Source organism: Podarcis muralis, chromosome 9, assembly GCF_964188315.1.
Source record: "Podarcis muralis chromosome 9, rPodMur119.hap1.1, whole genome shotgun sequence".
Classification (NCBI taxonomy): domain Eukaryota; kingdom Metazoa; phylum Chordata; class Lepidosauria; order Squamata; family Lacertidae; genus Podarcis; species Podarcis muralis.
This window is the reverse complement of record NC_135663.1, coordinates 42,920,585-42,942,592: the sequence shown is the minus strand read 5'-3', so window position 1 is coordinate 42,942,592 and position 22,008 is coordinate 42,920,585. Positions and strand designations below refer to the sequence as shown.

Here is a 22,008-nt window from a genome sequence, read left to right as displayed (position 1 = left end):
AAAGCTTTGGTGCATGAACTTTTTTTCCTCCCTGAGTGGTTTAATTTTGTACTTTTAAACATGTTTTTGTTCCTAAGGTCTGGGAATTGGGAATATGTTCTATGTATTTTATGAAGATGGAATCAAAGTGATACAGCCAGTGGAGTGTGAATTCCAGAGACATATTAAGCCTAGTGAAAAGCTCCTTGGATTCCAGGCAAGTATTCTGAAACATCTAGTTACTCTTTCCTTCCACCATGCTTGATATTGCAAAAAGCTGAATATGCTCTTTGAAATGTTCTGTCTGCTAATGAAGCAACGGTTGACACATGTTTCCTACTCCTTTCTGTCACTGGGCCTCCACAACAATAGAAGACCCTGACTTGATTGGCTCCAAAGAACTATGGGCAGAAGGAGAAATGTGTCCATGCTGTGCCATGGACTCTCTTGCTCAAGCGTTTGTGGAAGTCTTATCTAAGTATGGTGCTACAGTGTTACATTAGCTGTGCAGTAGTATGAATGCTATGGCAAATATGGAAGATGCAGGCTGTAGCAACCAAACTCTAGAACAGGCTTCCTCAACCTCGGCCCTCCAGATGTTTTTGACCTACAACTCCCATGATCCCTAGCTAGCAGTACCAGTGGTCAGGGATGCTGGGAATTGTAGTCTCAAAACATCTGGAGGGCCGAGTTTGAGGAAGCCTGCTCTAGAAAGAACTCACGCAAAGGCTTACTATCGCAAATTGTTGCCACACTTTGCAAATGGGTCAAGCAGTGACGAATAGGTCAATCTGATCTTACCTTGAATTCTGAGTAAGAAAGCCACAAGTTGCTTCATTGCCATGTGACCCTACTTTGTATAAACTTTACTTCTATGTACCCATTTATGTGTGTTTGTATATGAAGATTAGATAGACGAGCACAAAGACAGACAGATAAGGGTGTAGATAAAGACAGAATCTGATCAAGTAAGTGGACCTTACTCCATTAAACTTCATGCCACAATAACTTGGTTGGTCTTTAAGGTGCCATTGGATTCCTTGTGGTTTTTGCTACAGCAGGCCAATACAGCTATCCCTCTGGCATTCATGCAAATATAACTGTGGGTTACCTACATCCCTACTCACATATTCCTATGTTTCTACTCTTCTAAAATCCATGCAAAACAAAACCCTTGGGCTCGATTTGCTTCTGTAGTGATTACTGCCAAAGTTAAAAAATATATACAGATATATGCAGTGCTCAACAACAAGATAAATTTTTACTGCATGCAATTATACTTTCAGTAGCTAATCAAGCTTTGATTTGTACTGCTTAACTAAAATTAGTTCAACATCACTAAAAATAAGTCAAAGACCTTTTCTCTCTCTCGTATGGATGGCTAATTTAAAAGCTGATAATTTAAGAAGTATCTGAAAATTTTACCAAAGGAAACTTAAAATGAGAACAGTGAAACGTGAAAGTATTCTGTGTAGCATTTCAGAATTAATGATAAGTTGAGTGATGAACAGTGAAGAGAAGTAATTATAATGTAAAATATATTAGGTATATTTTTCCTTCTCCATTTTTAAACCCTCTCCCCAATATCAGAGATAAAATTTAGGAGAGGGAAAGATTCATTTCATGGAGCAAGCGTGTTAAAGGTAAAGGGACTCTGACCGTTAGGTCCAGTTGCGGATGACTCTGGGGTTGCAACTCTCATCTCGCTTTATTGGCCGAGGAAGCTGGCCTACAGCTTCCAGGTCATGTGGCCAGCAGGACTAAGCCACTTCTGGCGAACCAGAGCAGCACACAGAAACACAGTTTACCTTCCCGCTGGAGTGTGCAGGTGTGTGCAAATTACATAGGCAGAATTGTGTTGTTATTCCATTTTCCTTTAGATAATCCTCTGTCTGAGTTTTAGCCAGCTTGATCTGTGCTATCATCAGTATCTGTGCTATCCTTCAGTATCATCAGACTCTCACTTCAATGAAAGGACCTTGGTATTTTCACCATAGTCATATTGTGTCATGAACTCTGTAGTCTTTTGCGCTTGTTGCTTTCATCTGTGAGGATGAACAACTCATCACAACAAAGTTTAGAAAATCCTCTATCGGAAGAACATCTAATGCTTGATCAAGTAACACTGAGTAAATTTTAAGCAGTTTGTTTGTTTGTTTTGAGATCAGAGCAGATTTTGGGATAGCCCTCAGTAAATTGAGTGTAAGATTCACAGTAGTTGATAGACATTTCAAAGGTACTTATATCCAATTCATGCCTCAAGTTTAATACAGTGTCTTTCCAACTCATACGATGTATTCCTGTTTGCCCCTTTGCACATTTAGACTGAACACTTGAATAGGGCAAAATTTGAACAGACATACACCACAAGCAGTAAGTTTAAACTACTCTTCCCTTGCAGTTGGAAAACAGCCATGCAAATTTATTTTCTGCCCCCCTTTTTTTTGTCATGCAACTTTACTGGTTAGGATTTTATTATTATTTTTATGCCTTCCTGCATAGTGCCTATAAATCTGCTGCTGCTCCATAAGTTGAATTACATAGCAAGGGGAAAATATTTTTCTACTCATTGCTTTGAATACAACATACCTTCAGGCAACTATGCTATGTTGTTAAAAAAAATCCTCAATAGAATTCCCTCCATGGAGGAGGAAAGTATGTTTCCAGCTCATTGAATTATGCATTATTTTAATACATATATTTCTGCTGCATGGACTGGCTCCTGAGTGTGGATTTCAAGCTGCTTTTGAGCTAAGTATCTATTACTACATACCACATGCATAGCGTTTTGACGTGACAGTTTCCTCAGATGCAAGTACTGAGGGGCTTTCAGGTTTTTTAGAGTCCTCATTCTTACAAATTTAATTTGTCAATGTGTTTATGGCATTGGTTGCCCCAAAGCAGCTGTTCCCAATTTTTTTTGAGCCACCACCCCCTTGGTTCCATAAACTCATCCCCAGGGCTCTCCACCCTAACTTGTAAAAAAGCATTATTCAGAATAGTGATTTGAATGGCCCACTAAGGAAGATAATAAGGTAAAGGTAAAGGACCCCTGACAGTTAAGTTCAGTTGCAGATGACTCTGGGGTTGTGGCGCTCATCTTGCTTTACAGGCTGAGGGAGCCAGCGTTTGTCCGCAGACAGTTTTTCCGGGTCATGTGGCCAGCATGACTAAGCCGCTTCTGGCGCAACGGAACATTGAAACCAGAGCAGCGCACGGAAATGCCGTTTACCTTCCCGTCGAAGCAGTACCTATTTATCTACTTGCACTTTTTGGCGTGCTTTTGAACTGCTAGGTTGGCAGGAACAGGGACCGAGCAACAGGAGCTCATCCCGTCGCGGGGATTCGAACCACCATCTTTCTTATCGGCAAGTCCAAGAGGCTCAGTGGATTAGACCACAGCGCCACCCGCATCCCTATAAGGAAGATAATACCACAGCAGAATTCAAAACAGTGGCAATTAATTGCACATTTATTCAAAATCCAATTAATACCATTTAATTTAATGAATTAAAAAACTCTGATGAACTTGATTCAGTGACACCATTTTAAAAAGTCTGATAGTCATTTACAGCTCCCGTGCCCCCCTGCAGCTCCCCTTAGCACCCCATAGGTAATCTTAATGCCCCCCTAGGGAGCAATACTGCCCACTTGGGGAACCCCTGCTCTGAAGTGTCTTGTCTTTAGACAAGACTAGATCTAAAGAAACAAGTGAGCCCAAGTAAAGGAACTGCTAACTGTACTCTGCAAATGCTTGCCCAAGAGTTGGTGCAAGATAAAGTGCTCCAGTGGGCAGGTTCTACAAAGGTTCTCATAAATCTTGATCAGCTAGAATTTCCACAAGCTTTTCATGGAATCTCTTGCACAAGGACAACAACATCTTTGGTATTTGTTTCATTATTATTTTTCATGCAACGCTGTAGCATGATGTGTAATGCAGCCTTCTTATGAGTTGAAGGTATCTTTCACCTTTAGATCTAGCAGCTTCCACTTTTAAACTAATTATAATTCCCCATTGCTTCCAAACTCTGGTTATTTCAACAACGGTTTGCTCACTTGCCATGATCCTAAACCAAGTTCAAGAGTAAAAAAGAACAAAGTTGTTTGAAAGCAGAAATTAAGCTTCCAATATCATCACCCCTATATATAGTGGAGGAATCAGCATGCAAGACCAAGGCTGGCTAAGGCTTCTTCCTTAGCACTAAATCATGGTTTAGCTTTACTTGTGAACATTACAAAGGTTCATTGATTGTCTAATGTAGGAATCAAACACTATACATTGGACTTAAGCATATTTGAAATTAAGCATAGCTGTTCATTTGCACAGAGATGCTCTGCTGAACTGAGATAGAAACATGAACTTTTAAAAGAAAAAAAATGCAGTATATAAGCAAACTTGCATTTGGTCAGTTGTTAAAATGTTAGCTCAGAAAATTAAGTAACAGTCCTTTCTCATCTTCAGAGTTTACTAGATATCCTTGGCCAATTCTGTTTTCTCTCCTCCTAACCTAATTTATATTATTCAGAAACAAAACATTCAAAGTTTCTTGCAGATCAGTCATGTAACAAATTATTTACATGTATCTGAGCTAATTAATAATATTTGGATTGACTCAGGATCTACTGAAATAAGAGGCCATGTTTATACTGACTAGATAGCTTGAATAAGGCATCCCATACAACTGAATTTTGCAAATCAATTTTCTTTGTAGATCTCATTCTATCTCAGAAACAATTCTCCAAAATCACCAAATATTTTGCTTTATTCCATCTGCTGGTTTGAATTAGACTGAATCACTTTCTGCTTAGGAAAGTGTCAAAAAGCAGTGAAATAAATTAACATTTTTATTGGATATTATCAGATGTTCCTCTTATAAGGAACCTAAATTGGAAAAAAGGTGCATCAATCACTTTTTAATTAAAAAGAGAATTTGTTCCTATATTTAAGAGAAAATTGTTTCATCCCATTATCTGACCACTGGGGAAATTTTTAATGGAGCTTTGCATTTGAAGGTAAAGAGGAGAATGCTAAGCTTAACCTTATATAAAAAAAATTAAAAATCATTTCTAAATCAGAAAATACTTCATTCTGCATTCTGTTCCCATCTATCAAACTATTTCTGGCATCAGCTATAGTCAGATTAATGGGTCTCATAGATAAAAAACAAGTAAGGAGAAAAAATTTGCTTAGGACTGAAGGTCTCATTTGACTAAGTTAATATTTAACAGCAGATATACTAGCTGAAAATTGTGATATGCAAAAGCATATATGTACATATTTCAGCATGCTATACAAATAACTGAATATACATAATACGGTATTTGTCCCAGCTGAGGCCACATTAAGTGAGGCGTCTTCAATAGCTTTATGTTTGAGTGTAGTGATCTCTGATGTTTGATCTCCCCAATTTATCCATAGAATGCCTTCATTTTTCATTTGTTTAAGCTTTTCAAGGGAATGTTACAAAAACAACCCTGTAGCTTTGGCAGGATGAGGTCAAGAAAGTTGAATTCAGCTAGCTGGATGCTTGTGCGGTCAAGTGATTTGAGCATGTAATACCTTCAATATGGCTACCTGTTTGCTTCTAGGCCCAATTGGTAACCCTTAAATAATCCTGAATAGTTTAGGATCACATTAATTAAAGGACCACCTGTAGCCATACGTACTTGCCCAGTCCTTAGCATCGGACGTCAGAGTCCCTGCTTGTGTAGGCTTACACTCAAAATCTGTCAGATTGGCAGGATCAAGAAATGGTGTAAAATTCCCTCTCTAGGGAGGCAAATCACTCTACTTTAACATTGGCATCCATCATTCTCAAGAGACAATGGTGTGTGCCTCTGGCCACACTGGAGAATCACAGCACCTGCTGTGGCTGAAGAGACCAGTAACTGCTGCCTTCTGCCCATAACTGCTGCCTCCTGCCTTGTTTTTGCTGTTACCTCTTCAGGGTGCTAGCCTGGACAGTGTGTCTGGAGGTCCTGGGCTGCCTAGATGACAGGACCCCACTCTTGGCCACTCTGATATAGTCCAAAGGAAAGCAAAGCAATATGTTTAGCACCAACTTGGCTACAGGAATTGCTGGAAGGAGGCATACAAGATGCCATCTAACTGTCGTAGGGACTCTGCTCCAGATTTGTACATGCTTTACTGCTTAGCCTTTTTTTCCCTCCCAAATATGTTCCACAAAGCAGAGGGTATGGATTTTTCCTTGTAATGAGTTTACCTGCAAGGCGGCAGAGACTTAGGAACAGAGATTTCCTTCTCCTAGATAGGCTACCTTTCAAGGTTGATGAGCCCCATCTACCCCTCACTTCCCTTTACAGTACATGCAGAAACCATCTTTTTGATCGATGGGCCCACTATTGGTCATGTCCACTCAATCTGGCAGAGCCTGTCTTCGCATGCAGGGGAAATCCCTAACTCATGGAGGGGAGGGTTTGAGACCCATCAGCTAACTTCAGCTGGTTTAGCCAGCCTTTTGAAATTGATTCTCAGGGTATGTCCACTGTCACATGCTGAAAGCTCCTAGGAGAGACAGCTCCTGAGAGCTGAGTGAAGAGTGGAGACCAAAGATGGACAAACTACCTCAGAAGGAGCACAACATGTCACATAACAGTGGTACTACCCCTAATACCCCATATACCCCTCAGTGAATAAGAGACAGGAAAAGGAAAAACCCCTCCATAGGGGAACATAACTTTTGAGAATTTGAATGGCAAGATTCAGCACAGCATTAACAGAATTATATTAAGCATTAATAGGAAATCGAACCTTAATTTTAGTATCAGCAAGTACTCTTTTGCCCGATGTTGGTCAATTCAAAGGAACCCTTTTTTAATGTTCCAAAGTATTATAGAGTGGTTTCAAACAGACACATTTCCCTGTAAGATTTAATAAATTCTGAGCAACAAATAATGACTGCTAACCTTCCTCGTAAGTGGATACATTCTAAGCAGGACTCAGAAATTGATTTCTGTTTCACTCTGACATGCGAAGATTCAGACAGTGCCTATACTGTGTACTAAAGAAAAACCATCAAACAGAGATGCCACAGAATGCTCAGATAAATTATATCATGTGCCTTTTAAAAATGTGCTTTCTAGTATTCAATCCCTTTGCATGTCACAGGTGCTGTTTTCCCCTCTATTTTTCATTTCAAAGAAACCCCTGCACAAGGAAACAAGATATTTGCTTAGCAGCTCATCAGTGCCTGCTGTTTATTCCTCACTTGAAGTCATCATCCTCTGACACACCATAAGTATTGCTACAGCAGCCTGCTATGATGTGTCAAATAGAAGATATTAGGTCAGGAATAAACATCAGATATATGCTAAAATCTTGTTTTGATGAGCTGTCCTGAGTAATAAGATGAAGAAAAGATGAAGAGAAATCTTGGCATATGTGACACATTTCTGGCCCAAGCAATTTTCAGAACTGGAGTATGAATATTCTTCAAGCATTCTTTGAAGCGTTCTTTGAACTGTTTGGCACACAGTTAATTTTGTAGCACTGGTGGATTTACTTCATATCCACTGATAAATAGCACTCTGGAAGATCTACATGCCTTCTATTCACACATAGTCGCTGGCCATTTGCCTTTTGTGTTGTTACGGCTACATAACACTTGTGGATTTTCAGAAGACATTACAGTCCACACATCAGCTGCCAGATTAATAACCCTGTGTTCATATGAATCCTTTAGAGCATCCGGGATAGACCAGAAGCACTTTCACAAGTGATAATGGTTAAGTTTTGGTCATTTCTCTTCTCTGTATAGCAACTGTAAATCTGCAGTGACAGGGCCCAGGTATCCGGGAATGGGAATTAAGGGCACTCTTTTACACTGCATCAAAAGACTGGCTCACACAGTGGGCCAGAGTCATAACAATCAGAAGCAGCATTGTTGCTGCTGACAATCTGTGCACCAGCCGAGCCATTCCAGAAGTCCCAGTGGTGCTTGTGCATAGGCCTAGCCTCACCACTGGCTCCCCCTCCTGGTAAGCAGCAGCAATGCTGCTACTGGGATACTAGTACAGTGGTACCTCGGGTTACAAACACCTCAGGTTACAAACACTTTGGGTTACAGACTCGGTTAACCCAGAAGTAGTACCTCGGGTTAAGAACTCTACCTCAGGATGAGAACAAAAATTGCGCACCGGCGGCGTGGCAGCAGCAGGAGGCCCCATTAGCTAAAGTGATACCTCAGGGTAAGAACGGTTTCAGGTTAAGAACAGACCTCCGGAACGAATTAAGTTCATAACCAGAGGTACCACTGTACTGTGAGCTTTTGTGAGTACTTTTATCGCTTTATTACTAGTAGTAGTAGTATTCTGTTGGGAGCCGCCCAGAATGGCTGGGGAAACCCAGCCAGATGGCCGGGGTATAACTATTATTATTATTATTATTATTATTATTATTATTATTATTATTGCTGCTCCTGAACATTACAGGTGTATGATATTTTCTGTCACAGATTCTAGAAATTAAAGGGACAGGATTCTAGAAAGTGCATTTCATGCCATGTACAATATTCTGTTTATTCCTGGGACACAGGAAACTGAATTATATAAAGTCAGGCTCTTTTTCTGTTTAACTCAATGATGTCTATTGTGACTCAGGGCAGCTCTCCGAAGTCTCAGATGATCAGATGATCTTTCACATCATCTGATTACTTTAAAACAGAACACAAAAGTGGATCTGGTGGGGACTAGATCTTGTAGCTAAGGCACCTCTGTGCATAAATGGCATCATAGAAGACTTTAGAGGTTTTACAGCTAGCACATCGTCCATTATGCTAGATAGGCATATAATTTAACCAACATTAAACAAATAACTTCAAGAGACAAGCTAAACTGGGATGCGGGGGGGAGGTGGCTGAATGTTCTTGGATGAAACTGAATTCACGATTTGAAGCTAGTACAGTTAGTTCCTGAAATAGTTCAGGCTTTGCCTGTTCTTCTGGCATATTTTGAGCTTGCATTTGAGTCATGCAGAAATGTGGCAGAGTTGTTATGAGCACCCTTTAGAATTATTGTGGTCTTAGAGTGATTTGTCATCTTCCTTTCTTCTTAATTCTAGGATGAAGTTTGCCCTAAAGCTGAGGGGGAAGAAGTCCAGCAGTGCGTCTGGGCATCTGCTGTTAATGTAAAAGACAAGTTTATATATGTAACCCAACCCACCTTAGACAGAGTGCTGATTGTTGATGTGCAGTCACAAAAAGTTGTTCAGGTAAGTGTTCTTCCTAGGTAAGATACTCTTTTCTTTCATTTGCTGTATAAGGTAGAACAAAATATTGGATTGAGGCCTGTTGCTTATTCTTTCTCTCATCAGGCCATGATTCAGGAAGTATGTAATCTCACAAACTACTACAAATCTCACAAACTACTACAACTGTCAAAACAAAAAAAATTCCTTCCAGTAGCACCTTAAAGACCAACTAAGTTAGTTCCTGGTATGAGCTTTCGTGTGCATGCACACTTCTTCAGATACACTGAAACAGAAGTTGCCAAATCCTTCTATATAGTGAGAAGGTGGGGAGGGGTATTACTCAGAAGGGTGGTGGGAATGGGTGATTGGCAGATAGCTGTGATGAGCCTGTTGACGATTCTTAACGACTGCAATAGGTCTTACAGGAAAAAGCAAGGGGTAATGGACGATGTGCTAGCTGTAAAACCTCTAAAAATCACCCCTTGCTTTTTCCTGTAAGACCTATTGCAGTCGTTAAGAGTCGTCAACAGGCTCATCACAGCTATCTGCCAATCACCCATTCCCACCACCCTTCTGAGTAATACCCCTCCCCACCTTCTCACTATATAGAAGGATCTGGCAACTTCTGTTTCAGTGTATCTGAAGAAGTGTGCATGCACACGAAAGCTCATACCAAGAACTAACTTAGTTGGTCTTTAAGGTGCTACTGGAAGGAATTTTTTTTGTTTTGACTATGGCAGACCAACACGGCTACCTATCTGTAACTGGTACTACAACTGTGTGATAGTAGTTTCTATAGAATATCCTACCAGCCATGGATATCTGGAGTTTTTCAAAGGGAACAGTTCCCTTTGTGGCTATTAGCAAAGACAAAAAGAAACTGCAACCTGATTCCTATCAGTGTAGTGTTGGGAAGAAGTTGCCTTATACCAAGTCAGACCATTGTTCTGTCTAGTTCAGTATTGCCTTTTCTGACTGGGAGCACCTTGTCTGGGTTTCAGAGGAAAATTTCCCAGCTTTAAATAGAGATTCCCAGGGTTCAGCTTAGGACCTTTTACACCCACAGGGCTAGGGCCATGTCCTTGCAAGAAGCTTATATGTGGCTTGGGATGTGCACTGTGACTCCTACCTTTCGGTGGTAAGTCCACCCAAAGGAGTGTGATCATATCACATTCTGCAGTGTGTGTTAACAGGCTTACGAAAGTGCTGTTCTCTGTTGGGAGGGGGCTTTGCTGCAGCCATGGAAAGCAAGATGGATTTAATGCTATTGCCAGCAATGTTCCTACCTGCAGGAAGAAGCTTACAACTCTAAAACTGATGTTGCAGAGGTGGAGCAAGGCTGGCTGTGGATCTTCTGGATCCTAGGTAGATCCATCCCCTTGAAATGGGCCCCAAACAGCAAAAAAATATAAACACACACACACACACTTTCTACCCTTGTTAGCTAGAGACATGGCAGATGAGACATCCAATCAATCATTCCACTCTGCTCCGCTCCACTATGCTGGTCCCAGTGAGGGCTTCATATTGCTCTGCCTGGCTTCACCCTTATACCCAGTTTACCTGGGAATACATTCCTTTGGACAGAATGAAACTTACTTCTGTGTAGAATGTTGAGGACTGTGCTGTTTATTTAACAAATATCTTGGCATCCTTGAAATTGCTCATAGCAGCAGCTTATATTTTGAAGTCTGGATGTTTCAGACTTAGATATATGAATGCATGTTGCCCATTCAGTGCTTATTGTTAGAAGTTTTCAGAGTATTACACTAAAAAAAATGTAAACAAAGTGCAAATATATTTCGGTGGAAGGGAAGGATTTTTTTTTTAACCCTATAAAGATTTGTATTTTAAAAATTGGCAAGTTTATAAACCCCCAAAGTTTTTCTCTGGGTCCCTGAGTTTATCATTACTTTAACTATGAATGAGGTGTACATTTACCTGTGTCTTTATGTCTATATGGATGTGTATGTGTACATGTGATTGATACACATACATAGACAAGTAGTTGGCATGTTTTATATATCATAGCAAATATAATTGCCTGTTCAACCATTGGCTATGATGTACCGTTTAAGTTTTAGATACTTCTCATCTGTGAAAAGGGTTAGCCAAAAACATTCAGACAAGAATTTTCACCTTACTCTTGAGAGCAAAATCATGTCAGCACTATGTTTCAGAACACAAAGAAGTGTCTTAAAATTCATTTCAAGATCATAAAATTTGCACTTTCTAAAATATAAATGTGACTTTCCTGCAAGCAGCTGTGCTTCACTTCATGAATAGGCATTATACAGTTGCTAAAAAATCTGCTGTCATCTTCATAAGAAGAAATGAAATTTGAAAGTGATTGAAAGTGTCAGGCACGGCTGCTATTAAAATTTTAATCCTTGCCAATATTCCCAGTACCCTAGACTTCTTTATAATATAACAGACACTAATATACAGCTAATGCTTGTACACCAGTGCTCATAATTTCTTTTTTTTATCATGTATCAATATGACAGGTTAAAATAAAGATAACTATAATTTATTTTAGAGCAGCTCTAGAACGCCATCATCATAGCATTCAATAAAATACAAAAGAAAGGTTCTGTTCATTTTTAAGCACAGAATTATAGTTAGGGAAGCAGTTGGAAGACTGCATAGTTCACCTGCATTTCTTCATATTTTTGATCCAGCTAATCAAAAATAGGCATTATTTTGTTTGTCACATTTCTGTCTTGTCAAATCCAAGCAAGAGAAGAATTTGTGGGTTGCCATGCTCACCTAGTATTCAAGGTGGGTCCAGTTTATTAGTTTCAGGGACATTTCTAAAGCACAGGTAGTTCACAACAAGAGGGCTCACAGGACTTCTCCTTTTTCAGCCTGAGGGCCACATTGCTTAGAGGGCAGGCTTCCAAGGACTACATGCCATGGAGCCTGGGAGAGACAAAAAAAATAGTGGTTGGAAGAAGGGATGCAACTCTTCACCTATGAACCGGAGGCACAATTTCAGACATACAAAATACCAAAGTTTTAACACCACTACAAGCTTTTACACCTCCTCATACACATCCCCTCCAGAGTCGTCAACCAGGCTGGCAAGAGCCATTTTCACCAATCATTGACACAATATAGCCATGTAAAAGCACTAGAGGAAGTTGTGGAGTGTGGCTTGAGGAGGAGTCCCATGGCCACGTAGGCCTAGACAGCTGCATGCAGCCCTGGGCCTGATGTTCTCCACACCTGGCGAATCTGAATGAAACATCATGTTCATGCTTGCTAGAACCTGGATTTCCCATATGCAGTCCACAACTACTTTGGATGGCCGTTATAATGTGTTGTATCCAGTATATGCTTTGCCTTAGAATGCATACACACTGTGCTTTCAAAAGACACTTGAAGCATATTCTTTCCACCAAAGAATGATGGGCGCTGTAGTGTACTCCTCACAGTAACAATTCCCAGCAACACCAATTAGTTTCCAGGCCCAATTCAAAGAGCTGGTATTGATCTATAAAGCCTTATAGAGCTTAGGGCCTTCATACCTTAAGGACCGCCTCTCCCCATACAAACCGACCCAGACCCTGCATTTGTCATCTGAGGTCCTTCTCTATGTCCTCCCTACCTGAGAGGTTCAGAGATTGGCAACAAGAGAACAGGCCTTTTCTGTGGTGGCTCCCCATCTGTGGAATGCTCTCCCCAGAAAAACTCGTCTGTTGCCATCATTGCCTGTCTTTAGGCACCAGGCAAAAACATTCCTCTTTACCTAGGCCTTTGGCGATGAAATAATCTATGGCCTGTTAAAGGTGTGTGTAGAGGGGCTCTCATTATTTTTATTATTATGCTATCTGTCATTATGCTTTGTATTATTATTTTTATTATTATTATGCTCCGTAAAATGTGTTGTAATGTTAAACACCACCCTGGGAACTTTTGATAAAGGGTGGTATATGAATTAAATTAATAACAACAACAAAGTGCAGTGCCCATAATTATTTGAGTCAGGAAATGCATGCAGCCTTAGTGGAAAGTGTTTATAGTTGTGCAAGTCAATTCCCACTACACATTTAGGCCTCTTGCCAGCCCCCTCCCAAAAGCTGCTCCTGGGGGAGTCTCTCTGCTACAGAATGGACTCTTGTGCGAGGACTGTAGTAGGCAGGCTGGTGTGCCCTGTTGCGAGTCCAGAAATATTGCCCATCAAGTCCAAGACCCTTCTAATATTAACATTATAACAAAGTTTATTCTCATTTAAAGAGGACCCTGGCACTATTTCTGTTACACTGATTCTCACACATTTCTGCAAGAAGGAAATCCCTTTAATAAACTGAAATATCACACTACATTATAGGTTTTTTACCCTTGATAAAAATCCTGTGACAAAACGGAAAGAGTCTTGTAAGATTTTTAGCCAGGGTGACAAAATATAATGTCTAAAGTTCCCACAAAAAGTTGCCAGCCATGAAGGAAATATCACTTTATCTCTGTCATTTTACAGTAGAGATTTCAGCACTGAAGTATAACTAATATGAAGTACTTTGGCAGTTTTTAGGGAAAGAGTTGGCTCAGCAATGCTTGTAATATCATAGAAACAATCCTGCTCTCTTATCCCATAATGATATGCTACTGTATTCTTTTTGCAAGCCCCAGGAGTTATTTTTCTCTTGCATTTAGACATAAATCTTTAAATATGTATAACCGATATGTGAGGCATTTAGATTCTTAGCCAGTCCACTTTGAGGGAACTATTTATTTTTTCTTTCCACATCACTAAGATGTCTTAGCATAGGAAGGTACAAGAAGTCAAATATGCACATTATTCAGAAGGTGGATATCTTTTGCTCTCTATTTACTCGAGAAAAATTGCATACCTTTCTTGGAAAACAACTCTAGATGGTGCCACAAGAGGTGATATTGTCAAGCTATAATTGCATGCATGGAAAAACATGTTGTTGGACTACAATCCTGTACCTGAATGATATCCAGCCTCCCCCACATGAACTAAGGGAAGGGACCAGCAGAAACACATGAAATGCGCTGGGTGATCATGCCAAGAAAATTGTGATTTCAGAGTGTTTCACTAGGGATGAGTGAAACTGTTAAATTTCTGCTTCTCTCAGTTTCTCCTTTTTTCCAATCATAAGTCCAGTTTGCCAGATTTCCACATCACCTTTTCAACATCCTGATAACACATTACACCTGCTGGGTGAGGTAGTTTGGTGTGAAGTTACTTAACAGATTGGGTAGAGGCAATTTTAAGCATGCCAGTACAATTAACAAGACCAGCTTCAGTGATTTCTCATGTTACATAGAAGCATTTCTACAACCATGGCACCCACATCTAATATCCCATGTAATATAACATCTCAGATACAAGGGACATTTCAGAAATAAAGTGAGAAGCAGACCTAGCACACAGATTAATGGAAGAATTGTGCTCTAAGTGGAACTATTTAGAACTGCATTTTCAGTTTCAATGGGTTTGACCCAAGTCACCTAGTTTTATTCCCTTCGATTTCTTTGCAGTGGTTGAGCCAACAATAAGACGTTGTTTCAAACATGCACAATTTGCAGTATCACAACAGTTGATTCAGGCGTGAAAGACTATTGCAGGTGTTATCTAGCAGCATAAAAAAAAGAAAGGTAACCCAGTAGTAAACAATTGTCCTGGAGTTTGTCTTCTCAAGAAGAAAAACAGCTTTGGCTTTACAGGAAGCTGGAGTTTTTCGCAACACCTCAGGTGTATAGTTAAGCATCGCCAGTGGTCTCAGCCAGCCATTAGCACATTATCTTGAGGATCTACATCATTACTTTAAATTAGATCCACTTAATTAGCCAGCTGGTACTCTTCTTGTCAAACTGATAAACAAGCTGTGCTTCACAGTTTCGTGATAGAAAGACCAACAAACAAAACAGAACAAAGAGATAGAGGGTCTCCTTTTAAAACAAAACCGAAACAAAAATACAAATGCAGCCCTAATAGTGGAGTTAGTTCATTGACAGCAACAGAGAAATTTTTATGAAGATTACCCACTCTGGGATCCCACAGCTAATTCTCCCCTAGCCTCCTCGCTGGCCCAAATAGGAATAATTTAGCCAGCAAGCCCCGGTGATCATCTAATGTTTATTGGGTGGATTTCCCCCTAAATTGATTTTTGAATTTTGAATTTATTGTTATTCACACTTTTATACTGTTTTTTATGCTTTTTTTGTTGTTGTATCACAATTAAGTTTTAAATTTGTTGTTAACTGCCCTGAGCCCAGTTTTCTGAACCGGCAGGAAGGTAAACAGCATTTCTGTGCGCTGCTCTGGTTCGCCAGAAGTGGCTTAGTCATGCTGGCCACATGACCTGGAAGCTGTCTGCGGACAAACACTGGCTACCTCGGCCAGTAAAGTGAGATGAGCGCCACAACCCCAGGGTTATCCGCGACTGGACTTAGCTGTGAGGGGTCCCTTTACCTTTAAAACACACTTACTCCATTTATATCAAGCTGCTGCTGTGTTTGTTTCTGTAATTCTAAGCACCCAGTGAAGATTTTTTTTTCCTTGTCCTACCTCTCTCTGTGTGCTTCTTCTACTTTTCAAAGCACACACACAAAACTATTTGAGTGAAATATATTTATTTTGTCTTGTTTTACCAAGTTAAAAATTACATGAAAACTATGATCAAATAATATACACATAGAACAATCACAGTTGTGTCAGTTTCCTTCTCTGGTCAGAATTCTTTTTGCTAGTTGAAATTCTTCAATTTGCTATTAAAAAGGAAATGGATCACTTTGATGAATCCATGGTCGGTATATTCCACATTTTTCTCTTCATTTGCAACTTTTAACAAAAGCAAAAAGATGTTCACAGATAAACCAAGAAGCATACAATCGAGGAAGAAGGGTAAATAAATAGTTTGCTGCCTTGCCACTTTTGTCTCAAGCATTTTAATAGCTTTGTTGCGGCATACAACTTAATTAGGTGGAGACGGAACATATATCCATGTCACGTTGTTCAAATAATGAGCAAAGATCACTGTTTAAGCAGGAGTGCTCTAGCTTCAGATTAATTAGAATGACATCAACAATTGAAGGCTTCACTGGGGTCTAATTTTCACTCCAAAGTTGTGCAATATTTATGTTACTATAACGTTAAAGAAAAGCTGGTCCTTTCCTTGTTTCTTCATATTCTTTAGGCAGTAAGTACAGATCCCATTCCAGTCAAACTTCACTACGACAAATCGCATGATCAGGTATGGGTGCTCAGCTGGGGAAGTTTTGATAAGAATTCTCCTACACTACAGGTGAGTATTTTTATTTCATTGTTTTAGTTATAGCCAAACTCGCTGTAGAATCCTATGATACACAGCAGCTATCAATGAATTTTTAAAGCTATCTTGTCAGCAATAAGACTTACTAAGAAATTTCCTTCATTTGTATGTGCTCAAAATGTAGAAAACTTTCAGTGGAATACTTATAAACTATGTCCCCACAGTTGAATAATGTCAACATTTTGAATTAAATCTAAACAAACACAGATTTTATTTTGTTTTTTAAACTTCTGTTCAGAATCCATTTCTCTTACTTTGACAGTTACGTGCAGAAGAGGGAGCCCCCAGTACTATTTCTGGTGATGTTTCACACATAAGCACATCAAAATGGCTTTAAAGTATCTAGAGATAAATCGCAACAAAGATTTTGTGTCTTCTAGTTGTGTAACAGGAGCCATGTGTAACAGGTTGGGGATGGGAAACAGAATCCAACCCTCCTTACATTTACATATTTCAAATCTGGAACATGTGCATTTTTTATTGTTGTGCACCATCCCAGGCTCCCTTCAGTGGAAGGGGAAGGCGTGAAAACAAAATGAAATTAATAGAAATAGGATTTTGTATGGGTTCATCTGGCAGATCTGCTGTAATATTTAAGGATTCTGTACTGATAGGTCCTAACCCATGTTGATGATCAGATGGAAAGATCCAGTGAAATGACAGGGTGGCAGAGTTTTAATCCTTAAGTAGTGCTGTGCAGCTGTGGAGGAAGCCACTCGGGGGCCTAGGGCCCATGGGGCGGGGCAAGGGTGGGGCACACCTCCGGAGTCTGCCTGCCTCCTCCCACTCAGCCGCCCTACAACTGGTGGGAGGGAGGCAGCGGGCAGACCATGCCACCGCTTCTCTCCCAGGAGAGACACATGGCTCAGGCACACTGCAGGGCCGGGGTGAGTGCCACCCGGCATTTTGTCACCCCCTCAGTGGTGACACCCAGGGTGGACAGCACCCACCACACACCCCTTCCTCCACCCCTGGTGCTGTGGAATGTACCTCTGGAAAAGTGACATTAAGCTATTATTGTGATGCCTGAAGGTGCCTTACCAGCAGGAGAATTTTAAAGAGATGACCACATGTGTACAGTGTAGAATTAGAATTGAAGGGAGCCTTGTAAGCTCTCCTGTCTACCACTGTTTGATGCAGGAAACCTACAGTTGGAGCATCCCCTACACAAGTCTTTCTAGCCACTGCTCAAGGAAAAATGGCTTACTATAAGCAACAACAGTTACATATTTTAAAATATATAGAATGCACAGTAATTTTTCATCAGAGCTGCTTTGTTTATAATGATTCCTGACTGCATGAAACCAGTAAATCGCCAGGAATCATTAATACAGACAAATGTGTATTCCCCTGAATGCAGGAGCTGTGCGATGCTTCACATCCCTTCTTTATTAGAGCCTGAGCATAATTTGGATTGCCTGTGAATGTTATTTGCTGAAGTTGGTTATTTTTGAATCATTTGTTTCAAAAGGGATCAGAACTATCAAACTGATGATGGGATTGCATTGAAAGAAACAGCTTGTTTTTGCAGGGAGACATATTTTCAAATGCAAGCTGATATATATTGCTATTGATTATGACTCGGGAGCTGATTGCAGTCTCCAGGGAGCTTTAAGCATTCCACTAGATGCACTATTATTGAAAATTACTTCAAAATATTTATATGAACTTTAAGGCAAAATGGACAAGAAGATTGATTTCCTTATGTCAAATACATCTTTTAATTTGGATACAACTCTATTAATTTCTAACCTGGCAGCCCAAACCTTGGGTTGCTGTGCAGGGATTGCTAGGTCTGTGTAATGCCATAACCACTGAAGTTGAGGAACTGGCCCAGCATCTTTGCAATTATATCAGCCACCATCTCTGACTGAGGTAACAGTGCTATACAAAGTTGTTAGTGGCAAAGGAATAGGTAGAGAAGTGGGGAATGGGGGGCAGCAGATGACTGTTTGCCCTCTTCAACTCTTTGGGTTAAAAAGGAATTGGGTCTTGTGGTACAGTCCAACAAAATGTGTATTTGTTGTATTTTGTATACCGCAGTAAACTGTTATAATAGGATTGGCCTTAGCATTATATCAGGACCAATATTCCTGACTTCAGCTAAATCTGTGCAACCATTCTGCGTATCCTTGTTTCTATACAGATTTATAAGACTGTAATGTGTTATTTGCTTACTTCAGTAGAAACTATTGGATTTAGTTTTAAGCACTGGTATTTAAATTTTTATTGTTTGCATCAAAATGTAGGGCTTGCTCATATAATATTTCTCTGTACATGCACCACTAGTCCAAGCTGTCTCCAGGCACACATTCACTTGGGCAAACATAAAATGTCAGCACCTTATTTCCATGGTCACAGGAGCCAAGAAACATGCTGCTACAGTTTCAGAAATGTGTACAGTTCATTTGTGCACAGGGATAGATCCACATTCATCTTGCTTTGCAGCTTTCTTTAATGTATTAAAAACCCCTGATAATAATATTCTTGCTGAATTACAGGCTGTCTCTCATGTTATCAGGGTATACATGTTTTTGTCCTGTCAAAAACATTGCAATACGAATTTTGAGCAGAGTTTACACTATCACTGAAAGTGAAATTTCAGTGCAAATTTGAATGTACCTACCTGAGAGAACCATCTGAATAATTCTGAAGGAAGAAAAAAAACAGTGGAAGAGTTAGGATTTCTCACAGGAAGTTCATATATCCTTTGTACTAAAGCTAAAAAGCTGAATATATGTTGAACTCCTAGAGTTTCTTGCTATACAACCCACTATATTCTTATTTCTAATTGGGGGCTTGAACCACATGCCAAAGAGCAAATAAGGCAGGTATTTAGAAACATCTACTTTCAAAACAATGACAACGGCTGCACCCATTACAGTAACTTTCTTTGAGCCAAGTGTTGGAATAAGTTGTTGGTAGCCTTACCCTTAACATGATTTAATCAAACATGATTGATTCAAATTAGATTTTAAAGAAAATGTGAGTAATTGTCCTCCACAATAATATATCCTCCAGGTGATAACCCAGGCCAGTGGGAGTATTTCTCATCATACTATTCATACTCAGCCAGTGGGGAAGCAGTTTGACAGAGTGGATGACTTTTTCATTCCATCTACAACCCTCCTCATCACTCACATAAGGTAAGTGACACACAAACTAGTAAGAGTTCTGGAGCCAAGGGTTTGTACTTACTTATCTATTGGATATTTTTTAATGTTGTTGTTGTTGTTGTTGTTGTTGTTGTTGTTGTTCTCCTCCAATATCACATTCATTCTTTCCCTAGGTTTTAGGATAGGTTTTCCTGTAGAGTTGTACCTTGGAAGTCGAACAGAATCTGTTCCGGAAATCGGTTCAACTTTCAAAACGTTCGGAAACCAAAGGGCAGCTTCTGATTGGCAGAATTGTCTTCCTAAGGAATTTTTTACTTGGGGTGGTACAGTGTAACTTGAAAGCAATTTTTTTTTGGTGCAGCTAAAAATAAGGAGCATAGTGACAATGAAAACTGCAACATGGGTGGGAGGAATTTGATGGGAATCAATCCAACTTACAATTTTATTTATATATATATATATATATATATATATATATATATATACACACACACACACACACACACACACATACATATATATATATATATATATATATATATATATATATATATATGCTTTCGTAGATTTTCACGGGTATAGGTATGCAGGTTTTGGTGTCCTCGGGTGTCTTCCCGTGTAAAAGTTGGGGTGTCTAGGCGACGTTTCGACGAGGTCTCACTCGTCATCTTCAGGCTGGTGCTTTCGGCTTCTTGTTACTGGAACAGAGCAGGATCTCAGTGTTTGAGTTCCTATAAATACTGTTGAGGGGTGTGGTGTATAGCCTCCAATGTTCTGGGCCGAGAGGAAGTTCCCAGGCTAGTGTGCCTTTTCTTCTTTTGTTCCTTAGTTGCTTGAGGGATATCTTGAGTGATTTCTTGAGTGATATCCTGAGTACCACTTAGGTGGGTCATTAGGTGTGGATTAGTTGCTAAAGCCTTTGTGTCTTGACCTCTTGAACTTTGTGAAGAGTTTTTCTGAGAAGATGGCTGTAGTTGTGCTCTGGCTTGGCTTCGTGTATAGGGGCGAGCTGTGGTTTTGTGGCCTGTGCCAGCCAGATCTGTGTAGGGATTGCAGGGGGGTGCAGCATCCGGAGGTGCCATCATGGTTTGGCTACTGGATGGTGTCTGTAATTTATCTGTGGAGAGGGTCTGGGTTTGGGTCTGGTGTGGTTGATTGGTGATGGCGTTCTGTGTGCCTCTGGATCTGGTGTCAGTTTTTGTGGGGAGGGCTAATTTCCAGATGTCTGGCAAGCGGGATGTGTCGTCACGCTTGTTCATGTTGTGAGGGTGTTTCTCTATCTCGATGGCTTCCATGATTATTCTCTTGTGGTGATGTTCCATGTTAGAGAGCAATTTGGAATCTGCAAAATTAATTTCGTGTCCTGTTTCTTTCATGTGTTGGAAAAGAGAGGAAGTTTTTTCTTCTTTTTTGACGGCATTCTTGTGTTCTGCGATACGTGCATTTATTCGTCTGTTTGTTTGTCCAATGTACGTGGCTGGGCAGACTTTGCAGGGTATTTCATAGACCCCTTGGTTTTCCAACTGGATTTTATCCTTGGGGTTTCTGAGGATATTGGCTATCTTTTGGTTGGCGCAAAAGGCTGTTTTGATATTGTGTTTATGGAGGATTTTGCTAATTTTATCTGTAGTGCCCTTGATATAAGGAAGGAGGGCCATGCCATTGTTTTCTTCTGTGTCTTGGTTTTTGGGGGGTGTTTCTTTTTGGATTAGCTTCGTAACCCTGTTTTGCTGGTATCCATTGGCAATTAACACATTTGAGAGATTCTGTAACTCAGTTGTCAAGTGGTCTTTGTCAGCCAGGCGTTTGGTTCTGGAGATGAGAGTCTTGGCTACGGAGTTTATTTGTGCAGGGTGGTGGTGTGATTGTGCATGTAAGTAGCGGTTGGTGTGTGTTTTTTTCCGGTAGATAGTGTGTCCTAGGGAGCCATCAGGTTTTTTGTAGATTAGGACGTCAAGGAAGGGAAGTTGGTTGTTGGCTTCTATTTCCATAGTGAATTGTATTTTGGGGTGTAGGCTGTTGAGATGTGTGAGGAAGCTGTCCAGTTTTTCCTTCCCGTGTGGCCAAATTACAAAGGTGTCGTCAACATATCTGAGCCAAAGTTTGGGTTTGTGTTCTGACTTGTTTAAAGCATTGGTTTCAAAGTGTTCCATGTACAGGTTTGCGATGACCGGTGAGAGGGGTGATCCCATAGGTGCTCCTTCTATCTGTTTGTATCTTTGTCCATTGTGGATGAAGTACGTGTTGGTTAGGCAGTGGTTGGTCAGGTCCAAGATGTATTCGGGGGGATTGTATTTGTTTTGAATGGCTGTCAAGGCTTCATTAATGGGCACTTGTGTGAAGAGAGATACAACATCGAAGCTCACAAGTAGGTCATTGGGATGTAGGTTTTGCTTCTTTATTG

General features: G+C 40.2%; 1 protein-coding gene across 4 annotated transcripts in view; it reads left to right on the top strand.

The window, feature by feature from the left end:
* The window catches only part of FSTL5 (follistatin like 5), a 319,455-nt gene that overhangs the window by 276,056 nt on the left and 21,391 nt on the right, over positions 1 to 22,008 (top strand). For all 4 annotated transcript variants that reach the window (XM_028743543.2, XM_028743546.2, XM_028743544.2 and 1 more), the window contains 4 exons: positions 78 to 196; positions 9,059 to 9,208; positions 16,354 to 16,461; positions 19,510 to 19,634. In XM_028743543.2, the coding sequence (XP_028599376.2) occupies positions 78 to 196; positions 9,059 to 9,208; positions 16,354 to 16,461; positions 19,510 to 19,634 (502 nt within the window). The remainder of the gene's footprint in view (positions 1 to 77; positions 197 to 9,058; positions 9,209 to 16,353; positions 16,462 to 19,509; positions 19,635 to 22,008) is intronic.